This window comes from Branchiostoma lanceolatum, chromosome 4 (assembly GCF_035083965.1).
Source record: "Branchiostoma lanceolatum isolate klBraLanc5 chromosome 4, klBraLanc5.hap2, whole genome shotgun sequence".
NCBI lineage: Eukaryota > Metazoa > Chordata > Leptocardii > Amphioxiformes > Branchiostomatidae > Branchiostoma > Branchiostoma lanceolatum.
In genome coordinates, this window is record NC_089725.1 from 22,172,353 (window position 1) to 22,191,151 (window position 18,799).

Consider the following 18,799-nt stretch of genomic DNA (forward strand, 5'->3'; position numbering starts at 1 on the left):
TTACCTGTTAGCAGAAAAATCATCCTTTCAACAATTTTTGTCTCAGACTTGGAACTCAGGCTAGTTGAGCCTGGAACTGAAACAGGATGACACTCAGGCTATAAAAGCCATCCTTCACATTGACATTTCAAAGAATCACTTTTAACTTATAAGTTATAACGTTATAACAGTAGACCTGTAAATGCTGTTTCATTCCAGCTTTTATGAAAATTAACTTTTTGCTGTGCATTTGATAGCTCAGATAACCTCCAGGTCACACACACACACATGTTTAAAGTAGAAGAATCCCCAGAGAACATGAGATACCCACCCTGACATGTTGAATGCCCTACCAGCCACAGGTGAAGAGTCACTGCCAGACATGCTTAATACACACACCTCTGATTAATGTATTCCTGTGGTGGAATTGAAAGTGTGTTAACTTTTGAAAAAGGCTAACTTTTGATAAAAGATGCACTCATTCTTAGAAATACATCAGAAGGAGATTAAGTAACATATATAGCCAATATATCATTATTTTTTCAATAAGGTAAAAGTATTAAAAATATGCACACATAAAACTAAGTATGTAATATGCACTTGCATGGATTGTAAAAGTACAGTAAAACGAAAACAGATGTAAGCTATCAAAATTCTTACGTATGAAATCACATTGCGCTATTACATGATTAGCCTCCTTAGAATAATATTCGTGCTGTGTGCAATATACTACTGATATGACGTCATCATTCAGGTCTTGTTAAAAAGTGGCCAGCGAAGACGGAAGTCTTCTTTTGTCGTAATATTGGACCTATCAGTATAAATTAATAGCGTCATATCGAACCAGTTGCTTAAATGCCAAGCTGATCAGTGGGATGATATTTGCATATTAGTGATAACGTCATTAATCACGAATGTTTGCGTTGGACACGTCACCAAGATGGCGGAAGTAGACGAACAGGAGCTGGAGTCGGAAGATTGGTAAGGATGGACATTACTCTGCTGGTTGTAACTTGAAATAGCTCGTTCTCCGGGCCGTTAAGTGGTTTCTCAAACGCTCCGCCGCACTTGAAGATGCGCTTTGAGGTTGACAAAATTAGGACGGGCCGTAACGTCGTCACGACAGCACAATAACAAGTCTGGTTGCTCGACCCCCCTCCCCCCGCCCCTTGGACAGTAGCTGGTAGTGAGAGGACAGCTGGAGGGGTTGTACACTAACCTTGGGTAAACATAGCAAGCAAGCAGCAACTGGACCGTTTCATGGTCATAGTAATGTACACGTGATGGTCATGTGGTCATGACATATGCATAATCACTGACTTACACAAATTTACAAAATATGATGTTTGCACATCTATAGCATGTTTGACCTAATGATCATATAACGTTATTGTTGTTTTGACATTTCTTAACAACAAAGTTGGGATACCATTTGTCATGATCAGCTGTGAATTAATGTTATAACGTTAAGTTACATGACAATTGAACTTGCCATGGTAGACTCAATTTGAGTATCCCTGCCAAAGACTCACTCAGAGCTTGTCACCTCATCATTTTGATATGACAACAGAATGATACCTGTCATTTGTACCGTAAGAAGTCAAGTCAAAAAGTTATGTTATATTTCCCCATCATCTTCACACACCCCTCCTGCTCCCCAGGCAGGTGGAGTTGGAGACAGCTGTGTTAGAAGGCAGCTGTGACATTGGAATCATCAGGAACATCTGCAAGGGTCGACAGGTTCCTGAGGAACTCAGAGCGGCAGTATGGAAGGTGAGTGGGAACTGTTTGTCTCTTGGTCACAGCTGTAACTTGTTTATGTCAGGCTCACATGCTCGTTATTGATACTACACGTAATACGCACTACAGTGGGGTTCAAGCGCCTCCAACTGGCCAGTCTAACTGGTCTAGACCTTTTAGCCAAGTGGTTAAGGCGTGCGACCTGTGGACACATTGATGATAGCTACAGTATACAGTAACGGGACTGCCTTTGTCAGACTTGACTTGACATTTATTTGGATCCACAGTTAGCTACATGTATTTACAACATATATATATTCGTCCTATGGCTATGGTCCTTGTAATACATTTATACAATAAAAAACGGTGACAGAAGAAAATGTGTTTGCTACCAGCAGAGACTAAACCAACTAACAGCAGTTATGCTAAATGACATCACCTCCTGGCCCAGCTTCCCTCTTACAGCATAAAAAACATACAACACCATGATTGATTGTACTAAAATTGTACACATATTCAAGTGATGATTAACAAAAGCAACCAATCGCCAACACCTGGTCAAAATACACCATGGCCAGTAAGTTGAAAATGGCCATTGACAGATTCGGTCCCTCAGTTCCACTGAGCTATCCATTAAGCTATTGTTTAGCTACTGGTGTAAATCAGTATTAAAAAAAATCTATGGTGGCAAGCTCTTAAGTTCTTTCTTCAAATAGTTGCATGTCAAATATTGGCCCTGAAAGGCTGAATGTTTAGCTTGTTGTGAAGGCATATATGGGCTCTGTCACAGACGCTCCCCCATTATCATGCATAACGAATGGACGTTGTGACATACACAGACCACGAGGGATGAGGGAAGATTTGCTTATTCCATAGCATGCCTTGAGTTTCCTTTTAATCAGATTATTGACAAGTCTTTGGGAGGGTATCTATCTCGAAGGAGTCAAAGGTGCCCGTTGTTAGTAAGATTAAATCAATATCTGTGCGGAGTCATCTACTATACAAAACCTTAAAGGAGTCCTAAAGTCCAGAGGGGGGAGTTATTTTCCAATGGATGGTAATGTTAGGAAGTAGAAATGAATATTTTTTACAGTATTCGATAAAGTACCCACTATCCCGTGCGCATCCAAAAGTATTCAGTATTCTACCAAATTCCCCAGGTGACCCTCAGCCTATGTGTTTTTTACAATGTGCCTGACCATGCCTTACAAAAGTTAGATTACAAAAAGAATGTCAGGGTGGTTAAGAAAGATCTTCTTGCTATGTGCTCTTGTATATCTTATTAACAATTGGTCTTCTTATTGTCCTTAACCACCTTCATTTACCCCGAAAATATCCACGTCTGAAAATGTATGTTTACGCATAGGGAATACACTGGTAGGGTCTGCAGGGGTTTAGTGAGTATCATATTGTTTTAAAAAGCACACCTTGTGTAAGTCACCACAAGCGGAATTATGTATTGATTGATACATAATCTAGTGGAAAATAACACCGCCTTCTGGAGTTTAGGACTCCTTTAAGGGAGTTGACCACCTTGTTTGAAATTGTTGAGATGGAATACGGCAGGTTATTTTGTCAAATCTACAACATAGTAGCAACTGGTGTAATGACATCATAGTACATGTATCAGTAGGTCTTTTCCATTGTAGAAGTCTCCTGGAACTTTAAACATTTTGAACATTTTCCCCATGTTAGATCTGCTTGAATGTAGCTGCAAAGGGAGACTCCATGGAGTCCTGGGATGGAGTGTTTGACTTACCACAACAGGACGTCCTCAGGCAAGACTGCCTCGACCTTCTTGGTAAGACTGCTCTACTAAACAGTATCATGAAGTGTGACATCATACATGTAACACAGTTGTTCCCTCATGACCTACTTTGTTTGTATAGGCATGTATCACACCAAAATCTATATATCCGTACTTAACTATATCAAACTTGAAAGAGACATTGGATACATTACATAATTACCAGCTGCTAAGAAAAGTGGTTGATTTTCATAACCATCCAAACAAAAACTGCACAATTGATATTAAGTACGGATATATAGATTTTGGTGTGATACATGCCTATACAAACAAAGTAGGTCATGAGGGACCAACTGCGTTACAATTGATCATCAAGTTGGGAAACTATTTGGTTAAATCTTTGTACTTCTCCCAGTGCACTACTCTATAGCTATTTGTGCTAAGGCAACTGGACAAGCTCTTTTGAAAACAAATCTAGAATTATTAAAAATAAAGCTAGGATGATGGGCATCATTTTGTTGACAGGCTACATGTAGGGCAACCAATTCTTCCTGTATCACGAAGTTATTTAGAATTTAAGGTAACATAATCTTAATGTATGATGATTATATCTGATAATTAATTAGAAGGACATTTCTATATAGAAAAGTATGAAGATCTGGAAGAGGAAAAGGTGGCCCTCCTGAGTGACATGGAGTCAGTTCTCACGTTCTACGCGAAGTCTCGCAGTCTACAGTACGCCTCTAGGAATGGCTGGGTGGATATTCTGGCTCCTCTTATTCCACTTCGTCTACCCAGACAAGATCTGTACAATTGCTTCTATGCCGTCATGACCAAATATATTCCAAGGTAATAACTGAATAATAGTTAAGCATGTCACACACAGTAGGCATTGTCTACTCCATCAGTCCATGCATGATTTTTAACTTATTAACTAACTTAGAAGATGTGTTCTGAACTTCCAACAATATGATCAAATGCTCAATCATTCCTGTAACTGTGAGGGAAAAGTCAATATTAATGTAACCCTTAAGATTTCACATAATACAATCGGCAAAATGTCTTTGGAAACATAACAGTGTATGTAAATGTTAAATACAGATATTCTTCACTGTTTCTAACAATAACAATAGTAAAACATATAGTTATGAAGTTTCCTTACTTTTGTACACCGTTTTTTGTCAAATCTTGAGATGAAATGTTGGAAGAAGTAACTCTGATTGTTCTTTCTCCTCTCTCATCAGGGACTGCAAAGTTGATGGGAAGCCATTCCACCTGTTCAGACTGTTACTGTTGTACCATGATCCTGAGCTCTGCAACTTTCTGGACACTAAAAGGATATCAGCAGAGATGTACGCTCTTATGTGGGTAAGGATTCTCTCTGTTCTTTGGAAACTTTTGGTATTTTTATCAGCATAAGCTACAGTAGCTAGCTTTGCTGGCATCAGGTGGTGTTACACATTCACAGTATATCTAATATGTGGTATAAAGATGACAAGCTTTAACACAATAACACAAGCGCTTCGTCAACCAAATGTGTAATGACAGACTGCTCTTTCATACCATATTTGAAATACATGTAGCAATACTAGCATGCCGTATTGCCAGGTGGAAATATGAAGTGTTATATTATGTATCCATACATCTTTTGTATTCAAACGTTAGTATCATAAACACTTAAAATGTCTACTTTCTTTCCTGAAGGATGTACATGTTGAGGCCTTATTCTTCTGCACCTATATTGTTCCCCTTTGTTCCCCCTGCAGATCCAGAGCCTGTTTGCGAGCCCCTGTGAGCTGGGTGTGGTGCAGCCCATGTGGGACCTGTACTTACAGCAGGCTGACCCCTTCTTCCTCTTCTTCCTTGCACTAGTCATACTTGTCAATGCCAAGTAAGTATAGTTTGAAATTGACAGTTGGTGAAACTGAAGAAGAATGATGATGGATGTCACTCGAAACGTTCGAAAGAGATTTGTTTTTAGATAACACTGACAATTTTCCAAATCCATGTAGCTAAAGCACTTTCCATTGACATGCTGATTGGAAAGCCTTTTGAATTAAGTGATGTTGTTTATCAAGCAACTTTACTTTTCACCCACAGAGAACAGATTCTCCCTATGGAGAATGAAGACAAGCAGGTCATTATAGGTATGTACACATACACTGTTGTTTCTGATTAAGCTGATGCATTCATCCATGTTCTTAATGTTTTATTTGGGTAAGGACCTAAGTTTTAAGAAAAGTTATTAAGCCAAGACATGATATGGCAGTTATTACAGTAACTGTTTTGTTCAAGACCAACATTTACCGACAAAAAGTAGCAGTTGATACACTTAACTGGCAATCACACAATAAAGCTTTGTACTTTTTACTGCTTATGGCACTATGCTTGATATGTACTAGTAGTTATGCATTTAATTATTTTTTTCAAATTAAACGTTTTGGAAAGCACTGAGTGATAACCAAGGTATTAAACAAAACACATTTGTGATGTCTGATCTACATTGAACAATCTTTGCTGCAGATACTTTAAAAGTCTTTCCTGCTCAGCTTGAGGCTGAAGATATTGAGGATTTCTGTGCTCTGGCTCTGTACTACTCCTCAAGGACTCCCCAGTCTTTCAGAAAGGTAAGGAATTCTTGTCATCAAGACGCCCTTGTGTAGGTTACAGTCTCAATGTACTTGTGGTTAAAACAGGCACCCCTAGTCGATAAAGGATGCGCGACCAGGATCCAGGACCTGGATGAGAGGTCACATACAGATAAGATGCCAAAAATGGATATTAATTTATCAAACTAAAAAGTTTGAAAATGTGCCATTACATTAGATACTGTAAATGCAGAATTTTTTTTGCATTGATTTAATTTCGTGGTAGGGAGAAAATAGAGTGTTCACGGTGGTTTTGAGTTTGCAGTTGAAACAATAGTAGTGCTACAGTCACATAATGGAACGGCTTTTCACGGTGGTTTTAAGTTCGCGCTGAAGAGTTCATCGCGAAAACCCCGACTGTTTCTCTTAAGAAGAAGAGTCTAATCATGTTGTTGGTTCCAGGATTACCAGTACATGTTTGGAGGCAGTCTGACAGCCAGGGAAGATGCAGGTAATGAGGAGATGTTGTCCCAGGCCCTGTGTCTGCCTGTGTCTGTGGCTGAACTACTGCAGGCCACCGAGGACTCTAATGTAAGTGGGGTAGATAAGACTGTAACTGTCCATTGCTCTTCACAAATTATAGATTGCTAGAAACACGCAGGTTGTTATTACTGCTATTACATCCACTCAGATTTTATCTCCAATAGAAGGTTATTGACCAAACAGGTTTACAGTGCTGAAATGGTTATATGTAAGATCAGTTCATTATCATGTGCAAACTGACAACATGTAAGAGCCCATCCTAAAGTTGTCATGTAAGTCAAAGAGCATGCCTCTTTGGTGCTGTCTCAAGTGATTGTCATATTTTATAGCATTATGACAACTAAGATGCCTAAATTCTAAAAGTTCCATTCCATTGATCAGTTTGTAATACCTTCTTACTCCAGGGCGACAGTGTCCACTATTTTGTTGTGGATTGCAGGCCTGCTGACCAATACAATACTGGGCATCTTTCCACTGCTTTTCATTTAGATGCTAATCTGGTATGTACTAATGTTCTCCTCTTGTTTAATTGTGAGATCAAGTGATGGATTTAGACTGAAGTGAAGGGAGCATAAATCCCTGCACTATACTAGATAGCTTCACTTTTCATTCTGTGATACATGGCTTAAGTTTAAAATTACAGTACTTATAGCCACAAACAAAGCCACAAAGAAGTTAAAGTTGACCAGTGATGTTTCTCACCCTCAATAACAATCCCAGCTCAATATGTATACCTCCTGCCACTCCTGTCAGCCTCTGTGTTTCCATGGTAAGACAGAAGTCAATATCAGCGCTTCTTGTCATAGATGTTGCAGGTCCCGACTGAGTTTGCCCTGGCTGTGCAAGCCTTGTTTTCAGCCCAGCGCACAGCGATAGCAGCAGGATCGGTGGCAGGTGGGGAACACCTGTGCTTCATGGGGAGTGGGCGGGACGAGGAGGACCAGTATGTACACATGGTGGTGGCACACTTCCTACAGGTAGGTCAGGGGAGGGGCATTTTCTTGGATACTATTTGTAGGATTTTGTGGACAAATATCTAGTCCTTCAATATAACGAAAGAGAGAAGAATGCCTTGCCACGTTTTGTGTAATGTGTTATGTTTGTTTTCTACTGCAAAGAATGGATTTTTCAAGAAACTAATTGTGACTCCTTTCATTTTACAGAGACATACAGCCTTTATCAGCTTAGCCAGAGGAGGCTATCATGGCAAGTATCTTCAAATAGTTTTTATGATACTAAGTTGTTTTTACCATATACAATCTTCCATTGTTTTAAGGTGTCTTCTCCTTTTGATTCTGCATTTCTTAGTCCTTCTATTTGATTTTTTTTTTTTCGGAGGGAAGGTTCAGTTTGGCTTTTAAGCTTTTAGCTTTAAGTAGGTAAACTGTTTAACAGTGAGTGAACTTTTGTACCATTGATTAGTCAGTTTAGTATGTCTACATGTAAGAAAGTTCTGTCCAGTCCATGTAAGTCACCTTCAATTTTGAAATAATGATTTTGTATCTCTGCAGCACTACACACTGAGCTTGTGAAGAGAGAAGAAAAAGGTGATTCTAACTTCTCAGTCAGGACCTGTATAGTGTCTACAGCAGGGGAGGATGTCAATGGGGAACATGATGGGGTAAGATGCATCCCTACCTGCTTTGTACAAACATTGTGATTTCTTAAGCACAGGCTGTGGATACAGATAAAGTTGTCATCATCTAATGATGAATACATCCATTGTGATTTGTGAAGCAATATTTTTATAGTCTTTGCAGAATACAGTTTTATGACAGTAACTTAGGTATATCTTTCATCCGGAAAGTGTCAAATATACATAATTTTTCTGTCTGAATGAGATTTCTCTTTTCAAAAAAATGTGTTTTCTGTAACATTCAGTATTGCCCTGTAACAGTTTACAACATAGAAGATGACACTTCCAAACATAATGGTGTTATTTTTCGCTATGACATTGAAAACGGAACACATGTAACAATCATGATTATTTGGTTTACAGAGATCTGGGGCACAGGGAGCATCTCTTATCAACAAACTGTCCAGTGCTGTCAGACAAAAGTCAGATGTCATGAAGGAACAACTCTCCAAATTCAAGGACAAACTGGCAGAGGGGGCTGGGCCTGTAGAAAGGTGAGTGTTTTCAATGTTGATGCTGTTGGTACAATTTAGATGACCTCTAGTGTTATCTTGCATCACTGATGTTGGCTGTTGTGACGCCCCTATGAACATTGAGGTAATGGGTCTGAACTGAACTGGTGTTATGCTAAACAGACAGGAAAGAACACAAAATTTTATCCAGTTGCTTGAGTAACTATTTTTGGCGTAGACAGGAAAGCTCTATAGAAAGTTTGTAACCCTGTGTGGAATGACTGGTGCTATTACTGTACTGACCTGGACATGTCCGTGCAGCGCATCATCAATCTTGGGTCTCGGATGTTTGACAAATGAGAGAAAATAAAACTGACATCATATCATATCAAGCACAAACACTTATTCAACGCAATATTAAGATGTAAGTTATGTGTTGACACCTCGTAGCCATGTAGATTTTCATGCATGGTCGATTACACTTCAATTGAAATAAATTCTGTCTATGTACTCCCTGTGTATTCTAGACATGTAAGCAGCAGTGACAAAGTAGGCAAGCCCTACCGTGGTGTCAAACCAGTCTTCAGTATTGGGGATGAAGAAGATGACCACGGTATGTTCTTTATTGGCGTTTACTTTCTCAGATTTCAATCTTTGTCTTTATGAGTCTTTTTCGGTACTTTTTGAGAGGATTTGGTTATCTTTTACCTTCTTTCTTTTTGAAAGATTTTTCTTTATATGTTATTATACTGATGTGCATGTTTATCCTGCCATCAGATGAGATGGACAACTTCAGTGTGTCTGATGACGAACATGAAGTAGTCAACTTGGACACGTGGTTGAAGAAACCAGATGTTATTCAGCACTTTCCCTGTCAAGAGGTCAAGGAGTCTGGTCACCTACTGCCAAGGTTTGTTGTTTGCATCAAGGACCTTGTACAGCAAAAAAAAATTTTCTTAAATTTTATAAATACTCGACACCATACTAACAGGATGTCAAATTTTTTTGACTTTGGATTCCTTTCTGCATCTGTATCTATTGACTTGTGGATAACAGCAATTTAATCAGCAAAATTTACCATTTGTGCCTTCTTTAAATCTATAATCAAAATGTAAAGTTACTATCAAGCTATTCCTTAAATATGTCAGCATAGTAGTTATCAAGAGAATTTAGCTTAACTGATCAAGAAACATTTAGTACATAGACATAGCTTGGAAGCAAAACAAAGCCTTAATGATTGCTGATTTTTCTCCTTCTGTCCACTTTCAGCCACCTGTTACTGACCAGCACTCACATGTATGTTTTGAGAGACAATCCAGACAGAAAAGGTGAGATTTTTGACGACGTGAATTATGTACATTACCCTTTTAATTTTTTCCAGACAATAAGTTGAAGTTGACATACAAACATCTAATGCATCTATCTCACCTTGTGCATAGACATTGCTTTAAAAGGTTTACATGTATGTATCAACTCTTTGGATTTAGGAGGAGTTTTGCATTGTCGGAAGCAATGTACAAAATAGTGTCATTGAAAAATAGGGCCCTTTTTCACTACAATTCTTGTATCCACAGGAATGTCGTTCATCCAGTCCAGACATGCGCTAACAGAAGTTGTGAAGATAACATCCAAGAAAAGACATCCTGATTTGATCACGTTCAAGTATGGGATCAGTGAGGAGGAGGGTGTCCAGGTGACTGGCATGGAGAGGTGAGCCAAGAACTGTCTTCAAATTCAGAAGCAGATAGGTTTTGGGGAATCACATGACAAGACCTTTAACCACCTTAAGTAGCGACTCGATTTAGCTAAGGAATGATTCATGGTGGACGTTACAACTTACTCAGGCAATGAAACAGCTTTGTCTTTTATCCAAATCTTCTGTTCACATTTTTCATGATAGGCTAGTCTTCAAATATGTACTGGTCTGTTCTGTTTTGTCCAGGTTTCTGATTCCGGAGGCAGCCACCTGCACCAGATTTATCAAGGAGCAAATCCTGAAGGTGTTGGATGCCACAGACAGTTGACCTCCTGCAAGACACCATTTGTGCAATTCCAGATTCCATGGATGAGTGTTCAGCTGTGGACAGACAGGCACAAGGGCACAGTACACCGTGATGATTTTCCTTTAGGACAGCTTTGAGACTCTTCCAACAATCTGAGCCTGTTCTGTCCGTACCTTCCCTGCATTCTGTTGTGTTTTGTTGTGCATTTTCCTTGCTAATTTATGTTTTCACTCATTTATAGGATATTTTGTTGTCTGTGAAATTGAGACCAATAAGGCTTGTGATACAATTATAGAATGGTACATAGATGGTATAATGCGCATAATATGTTGTTCAACCTACCTTAATTAATGATTCTTACAAGAGGAAATATCTTACAATGCGGTATAATATGATATTTAGGGAACTTAACATGCGAAGACGAAGACGACTTCACAATCTCTGACCTACAGTAAGGCTCTACAGTAAAGTGATTCTTTCTACTACTCCACTTACTGCACAGATTTGTGCAAAACTTTTCAGCATAGTGTAAGAAGAAAGACTAACACGAAGAACTCTAGTACAATTTTTGCATCAATTTTCAATGACAGTGAACACGTTGCATTCTGTACAAACAAAGCTTGCCATGCACATATTTGATAAAGTTGAGTGTTGCTATGCCATGTGAAACAGCAGGCAAAGCTAGTCTGTGTTTCTGCTAGTTTAACAGTGTGTGTCAGTGATAAGGGTGGTGTGTAACCCTATTGGAGCAGACAGTACCTTTTTCTAACACATGGTGGCTATTGTAAAAATGTATGCTTTTATGAACCCTTATTTCAGTGCTTTCCTTTGCTATGTGGCACATAAATTGACATATCTGTATTGTATAATTATTGCTATTACTTGGGTCTTACAGCGCACATAATTTTGCTGTGCAATTTTTTGTTTGTTAGGTTGTATTGTTTTATGATCTAGATATTAGCATCTGAATCAATAGAGGCATTATAGGGATTCTCTGTGTTTACATCAGTTAAAATCCCAGAAAACACCTCAATTCATACTTTCCATGCAAGCAAAAGAATTTACTATAGATAAAAGTATAATGATGGTATACAAATATAGTTACGTACCAGTAATCTGTACATTGGTTTGGGTACACAATGAGTGGAGAGAGATGAAAGCAGCTGTGTGCTTTGAAAATGTCTCACTTTGCCACTCAAGATCTGTATGAAATCAAAGATGTTACATATGGCTGAGTTCAGTGGAGGTAATCCTGGTGTCTTTGTGCCAAACTGCATTCACACAGGGTCATGTACAGACGTGGCAGCCCAGAATTTTGCAAACTTTCATTAAACCAGGCCAATAATAACTGACGCGTGTTCTTGTATACTGTAACAAAGTGATGACTGCCATGTAATCAACACCAAACTGATGATTTAGATGGATTCACTCAGACATAGATATGGTTTGACTAAAACTTTCATTAGTTCTGATCATGTCCTACACTGTGTGTTTTGAGTTGTGGGTTCAAAAATGTTGTGACACTTGATGACACTTATGGCAGGGACCAAGATTAAAGCAAAGATGACTCCATGTAGATCATCAAAGTAAATATTTATTTAACACATAGCCACCTAATTTAGCTGTTGGATGTATACAATTTGATTATTACAAATATGTATAACATACATACATTGAAGTAAAAAAAGTATTTGAAGTAGAAAATAGCAGCATAGTCACTTTAGTTACTGTGCTGTGGCATCCCCACAAAATCCTGTTAAATATACATCCTGTACACTTGGGCTTACTGCATGTGTAGGTACATTTATACACAAGTCACATTGAAATTGCAATCTCTTAAAAACATTTGATGTTGGTAGCCATGGTCCATTGATCTATTCTGACACAGGGTCACTGATTGTCCCTCCTGGTTGGAAGATTAAAGTCTTGGGCTTGTTTTCATCCAGCTGTACCTTCTTCCGAGGCACAGGTTTCTTGTAAGCATTCCATATTCTGTAATCAACAATTAAGCAAGATAAAAGATTCAGTACCGGCCACTTAATATATTCTTTCCACTTGGAAATTATACATGGAGACTTGAATTTTAATCATCTCCCTGCTGATGTAGCCTGATGGCATCAATTTTGTTTAAAAAGCAGGTATGGAGCAAGTAATGCATTTTGGAGAGAGCAGGATAGCATAATAGACATTGCAAGAAAAATACTTACTGTATGGTCATATCCCATGAAGAGGAAACATACTGTGCCCTTTCTGGGATGTGTATTATGGAGCGCACGGCATCTGTGTGGCCTGTAGGAGGACAAGAAACAAATATTGAAAATATGCTAGGCAAATAGTACTGTACAATCTCAAGTCAACCGTACACACTCCACATCTTCAGAAAAGACACTGTAGCTACAATGTTCTCATTTAGAACTTCATTCAAGCCCACATCCAAATATGGTGTTATGTAGTGGTCGTTGTGAATGCTATTGCAAGAGGCAACCCTGATAACTCATTCCACATGGCTATGATATGGAGTTCAAATCAACTTACCAACATTTGTCTGCACCAGTTTATACTGCTCTGATTCATACACCTTGATGACATCCTGCACCCCTGCCACCATACAGCCGTTGGTTTGGTCGATGCACAGGGCACTCACCTGGTGGCACACAACATGATAGTTGAAGTCACTAACTGATTAATTCATCTATTATCACATGAATCACCAACATATGCAGTGGACCATCATAGGACATTTTGATACAGGTAGGTTGCACATCAGTCTGTTCAAGTGATAAACCATTTGGAGACAGTGCAGTATCATTACAACCCACTTCAGCACCAAGGAGAGGGACATCAGCATAAGTTTGACGTGTATCTGGTATAGATATATGCATGGTGGTGACATCGCAACATCATTTCAATGATAATCTTATACTAATATCATTAGAATTACCCAAGTGATAGAGGTCTCACTACAAATTGCTGTAATAATGGCACAACCACAGTAAAGCATACCGTTCCGTGGACGTTGAGGATCTGGTCACAGTTCATGCCGTCCTCAGACCAAATCCGCAGTGTGCCGTCTTCAGAAGCTGTCACCCACTTGTCTGTCAGATGATTCCATCGAACCTTCAAAAACAAATTCAATACATTATACATTTTGTACTATCATTCACCCCATTTTCATGGTAATGTAACTCAACCACTTTGCTGGAAATCTAAAACCAAATTTTTAACTGTAAACTCAACAATTCTGATTGCAAAGCTGATTTGGATCTTTATTCATGTGATTATCATCGGTAAGTGTTGAGAGTGCTTCCTGACCTGTGTGATCTCTCCCTCATGCCCCTGTAGTGTGTTGACCAGCGTCATCTCGCTCCCCACAGGGCTGAAGGTTCGGATGTACACCATCTTATCACTGGAGGCATACGCAAACTCATTCCTGTGGAAATAATGCTGAAGGTTATGCCTAGTCTGAAGTAATACAAGATGTATCAAGTTTAAATCATTGTAACAGTACAGCTGTAAGGTGTTTAAAGTTCCCTCCCACACCAGATGGTGCATAGGGCGGTGCCCATCTCCGTTTCAGTAGCCCTTGGGCCGCACAAGCTGCAATCACTACAGCAGGGGGCTAGTCCACTGGTTATGTTTAACTGCCATACTCTTTCCCAAATGCTGAGTGCTAAGCAGAGAAATCAGTATGTACGCTACGTTATAAGTACTTACCTTTTGGGACAGTATGCCATGTCAATGATAATGCCATCACAGGCCAGCTCCTGTGCTCCAGGGGCTAGTTCTGGGGTGCTGCTGCGGAAGAAGTCGTGCAGGGTCCCTGCAGCCAAGTCCCAGATCAGGAGTCTGCGGTCCCACCCTCCACTTACCAAGTATGCTCTGCTCATGCAAAATGGTAAAAAGTATGACTCTTCAAAAGTTGGAAAAACAAATAGTACAAACTGAATTTAACTGTATGATCAAGCTGGCCTCTCAGGCTTTGACATCTATGTTACATCATATCAAAGGGCATTAGAAATCCCCACTACTAAAGGATACAAAGCTGTGACCAAAAGTGAGCACTCTAAGAAAGTGAGTTATGTGAATATAAATTCCATTTCAGTCAGCAGAGCTGCAAAGTGCAAAAGTTGTTTCCAGATTGACCAGCTTTGTATCCGTTCTGCATGCCACTGATGTGAAGCTAGGTCTGCAACAACCAGAGAAGTTGCCCATGCAACTTCAAACAAAGGCATCAAAACTATATTAGAATCTGGCTTCTTGTTTGCTCACTGTGATTTAGTGTAACAGTATAATTATGTGCAACCAATAGTGCAGACAAAAAAATACATTTACCATCATTTTTTTGTTCATATTTTCCAAGGTTCCTTAGCAATGCAGGTATCAAAGATCAAAGGAACATAAGTTGATACTCCTCACAGGAGAGTTTCAGCATTAATCATTAGTTATAACTTATAAGCCAGCAGAATCCCAGCAAATTCTTATATGAAATCAAGTCTAAGAATGTACAGTAAAACAGATTTTACAAGACAAGCAACAAAAGAGTTTTCGTAGAAAGTTATCTAAACAGCATTGATAATTTAGCTGATTGCAATATTCTATCGACTGGGTAGAGCAAGCCCTGTTTGAGGCTTTGTCACATTGACCAGTATGATATCATACTTTCTTACCAACCTGTCATAACCAGCCTCCCGTCCAACCACAAAGACAGATGTTACACAGCTGTTATGCCCCTGCAGCACGTTCTTACAGATGAAACCTGCTACACGGTTGGTGACTGAGTCGTGTTCCTCGAACTGACCGGTCCCGTTCTTGGGCAGCAGCTGTGACTGAGGACTCAACAGAATGAAGTACTTCTGAACCAGATTCTCCGAGGTCGATGGCTGCATCCTCTGCAGTACTGTGGCTGCCTCGTCATCAAAGCCCCACACATAGATGTTGCTGTCCTCACATGTAGCGACCAGTAGGTCCAGGCTCTCCACAAATATTGTCCGTAGCAAAGCCACATTGGCATGCCTGCGGTTCTTACCAGGTGGGAGGAAGGACTTGTTCATGGTGTGCTGCCTTGTGGCAGCCTGATGGCCATGTCCTGAAGAGTCACTCTCTGTTCTCTTATTCTTGATTTTCAACATAGCGGCTAACTTGGCTTGGGCTTCACTGTACAGGAAGGATTCCTTACTGTACATGAAGGTGTTGGTCTGGAGTCTCTCCCACTTGTTCAACATGCCGTCGCTGCCTCCACTGAAGATCAAGATGGGGACCTAAGGACAATAGAACAAAAATATTTTTCATGAAAACACTTGCTATAGTGTACATTGTACAAATATTAAGTGTCATATTTAGTATGCAAAATGGTAAAACAATTTCATTTCACCCAATTGAAAGCACTTTTGAAAATCAATAAATTGAACCACAGTATTATCAAGAGAAGGTCCACCTACCGGTACTTTTTTCTACTCTCTGTCACTGTGTAGTTTAGGTTACATTACAGGCAGAATAACAAAGTATTTTTGAGGGGGGCATAATGCAAGGACCTGGCAGTGTTACCTTTTGTGTGTATGTAAGACTCTCCACAGCATGTTTACACTTGAGTGCCGTTATGCAGCCTGAGGTGTTGTACTTCCACACAAACAGCTGCCTGCGACTGCTGGAGGCCACCACCTGGTTAAACTCAGGACAGAAACACAGCAGCTGCAGGTGATACTTCAGTGTCTGCTCCCCCTCAGACTGGAAGGTGCCGATGAAGTCGGAGACATTTTCTCCTGACTTGGGATCGTACAGACTGGCGTAGGATGTACCACTGCCCACCCAGACCGTCTTGCTGGGCTTGCAGTAGCAGATGCTGGTGATGGCAGACATGAAGCCATCTAGTTTATGTGTCAACTGCCCGTCAGGGGACCAGATCTTAACAGTCTTATCAAAAGAGCCGGTTAAGATCCATGTGTTATTCTCACTGTCCTTGACCATGATCATACAGTTGATGCCAGCATCATGTGCATTGTGGTTACTGTATAAAACATTTAAGCCCTTTGTTCCAGGGTAGGTGATGGTGTCATAGATCATGAATTTCCTGTCGTACCCAGCTGTGTACACACGGTTCTCATGACAGACGATACAGCGGACAATGTCAGTGTGCTCCCGTGCAACATGTGCCCCCTTCATCTTGATAAAATGCCCACTTTCCTTGTTTTCATCAAGATCAAAGAGCTGGAAAGGAAAAAAAAGTCACATATAAGCAGGTGATTGTGAACCTCACCATAAAATTACCATGGCTACTATCTGTGAGCTAGTGTTATTACAACAAGTGTCAGAAAACCTTAAAATCCCTCTGCCTCAAAATTACAAAGGAAAAAGATCAACTGCGAATATGCCACACCTTTACAGCTGCATTGAATCCACAAATCAGGTGATGACGTCTGACATTGAGAGTCATTTTGTAGATGGGGTAGCCGAAGGTGATGCGGTCCAGGACAGTCCCCCCTGCGCTCCAGCACAGGATGGTCCCATCATTGGATGCAGACAGCAGCAGCTTCTCATCAGCCCAGAACAGGAAGTCAGTGATCCACCCAGCATGCTCCTGGACACACTACAGGGGGCAGAAAACAGGTGGTTCCTCAAAAGGGAGATAACCAGCTCCTTCACAGGCAAGTCCTTACAAAGTAACAAAAGTTACAAAGAGTTGAAAAGTAACAATAGTTAACAAGGGTTACAAAAGTTACAAAGTCACAAAATCAGCCAGAATGATCCACATGTACTTAGACAGCTAGTCACAGCTTTGATTCATTTATTTGTGGTTACCCTTATTTTTCAAAATAGCCATGCACATGATATGTAGTAACATTACAAGATGAGAACCAAATCAAAACACAGGTATCCTCTGCAAACTGTTCCAATCAGTTTATCCACTAAAAGCTACTAAGATTTTGACCCAAAAGTCACAGTGCCTGATTTTGAGACAAACATTTTTTCTATAATACTATTACTAGCATTTAGCATGAGTGTAAAAGAATAAGAAACATAAGTAACATTCTGCATTACCTGTGAAAGTTTCCCACTGTCCGACTCCCAGGCCTTGATGACACCATCTTCGAACCCGGCCAGGATCTCCCTGCGAGTGGGGTGGTGTCCCAGGGCCGTCACCGAGTGGTTATGGGTGTCCTTCAGGGTGTGCTGCTTTTCCATTGCCATGGCTAATTACTTCTTGAATCCTTTTCCTTAAACTGTAAGTGCAACAGATGAGTGAGGAAAATCATTCAACAAAGGGCTAACTTAGAAAACTTCAAGAACAACCAATCTTACCATAGCATGGAATTCTCGTCTGGTGGGGCCTTTTACCCTGTATCAGGAGGCAATACCCCCAATGTTGCCTCTTTTTACAAAACATGTTTTTGTCACCCCTATCATTTCCCTCCTGTCCACGCCCTGAAATTGTATTGTAAACAAATCAGCAGGACGTTTCCAAAAGACCCCTCTAAAGTGCATTTTTTCTAGTTCTGCATATATGAAGTAGAATAACATTTTATCAATCTCTATAACGTTATAGCCAGGACAGAAATTGGAGCGAATATTACACAGGTACCAATGCTGCGGGCAGCTGCGCCATTGTGTGAAGGCTCTTGCCCTTACAGGTGCAAAGCGTAACAGGTGGATTTACAGGCTGCAGGTGTCCTGTCGTGACATGGCATGGCATCTCAAACAGTGTCATAAAGACCTAAAAAGTTCACACTTGCATCTACTTGGTGTCTACATGTGTCAATAAATGCGATCAGTATAAGGAGAAGAATGTATGAACCTACAAAACTCCTGCTGCCGGCCGTGACTTGCACTTGTCATGCCATGCTGTCAAAGTTCGTGTTGTTGTTAGCAGCTGAAACTCCTTGGAGACTGCTGATGCGGCACAGACACGCACAGAAACCTAGCATTTTGAAAAGCGAGTGACTCTGATCAAAATTGTACAGATTCAACGAAGCAATAATTTTTTTCAAGACAGAAAAGTCTTACTTTTAGGGCTATATCTGTAACATGAATTTTTTCTTTGGTGTTGTTTGATGATTCCGTTGTCGTTTTTTCGCGGGCATGAAATGGTCTGCTGAGTTCTCGCGAGCATGTGCGAG

The 18,799-nt window shown here is 40.1% G+C and overlaps 2 protein-coding genes across 3 annotated transcripts; one reads left to right on the forward strand and one right to left on the reverse strand.

The window, feature by feature from the left end:
* Positions 1–725: 725 nt before the first annotated feature.
* LOC136433364 (TBC1 domain family member 23-like) lies at positions 726–12,036 on the forward strand. Its single transcript, XM_066425498.1, has 19 exons — positions 726–960; positions 1,641–1,752; positions 3,415–3,520; positions 4,111–4,315; positions 4,711–4,834; positions 5,233–5,357; positions 5,567–5,613; positions 5,990–6,093; positions 6,517–6,645; positions 7,002–7,097; positions 7,404–7,574; positions 7,761–7,803; positions 8,109–8,218; positions 8,597–8,727; positions 9,213–9,298; positions 9,463–9,595; positions 9,955–10,013; positions 10,260–10,395; positions 10,628–12,036. Exons 1-19 carry the CDS (start codon positions 920–922, stop codon positions 10,707–10,709), a joined length of 2,040 nt encoding a protein of 679 aa, XP_066281595.1. The 5' UTR covers positions 726–919; the 3' UTR covers positions 10,710–12,036.
* Positions 12,037–12,262: 226 nt separating this feature from the next.
* Positions 12,263–18,595, reverse strand: LOC136433362 (uncharacterized WD repeat-containing protein alr3466-like). 2 transcript variants are annotated; one of them, XM_066425496.1, is made up of 11 exons: positions 18,482–18,595; positions 17,724–17,905; positions 17,062–17,271; positions 16,233–16,892; positions 15,360–15,946; positions 14,403–14,567; positions 14,001–14,118; positions 13,692–13,805; positions 13,224–13,332; positions 12,896–12,977; positions 12,263–12,680 (listed from the first exon to the last, which is right to left on the reverse strand). In XM_066425496.1, exons 2-11 carry the CDS (start codon positions 17,871–17,873, stop codon positions 12,563–12,565), a joined length of 2,313 nt encoding a protein of 770 aa, XP_066281593.1. In that variant the 5' UTR covers positions 17,874–17,905; positions 18,482–18,595; the 3' UTR covers positions 12,263–12,562. The 2 variants fall into 2 exon arrangements, with proteins under 2 accessions (XP_066281593.1, XP_066281592.1); XM_066425495.1 differs by having other exon boundaries at positions 18,478–18,592.
* Between the last annotated feature and the right edge of the window lie 204 nt (positions 18,596–18,799).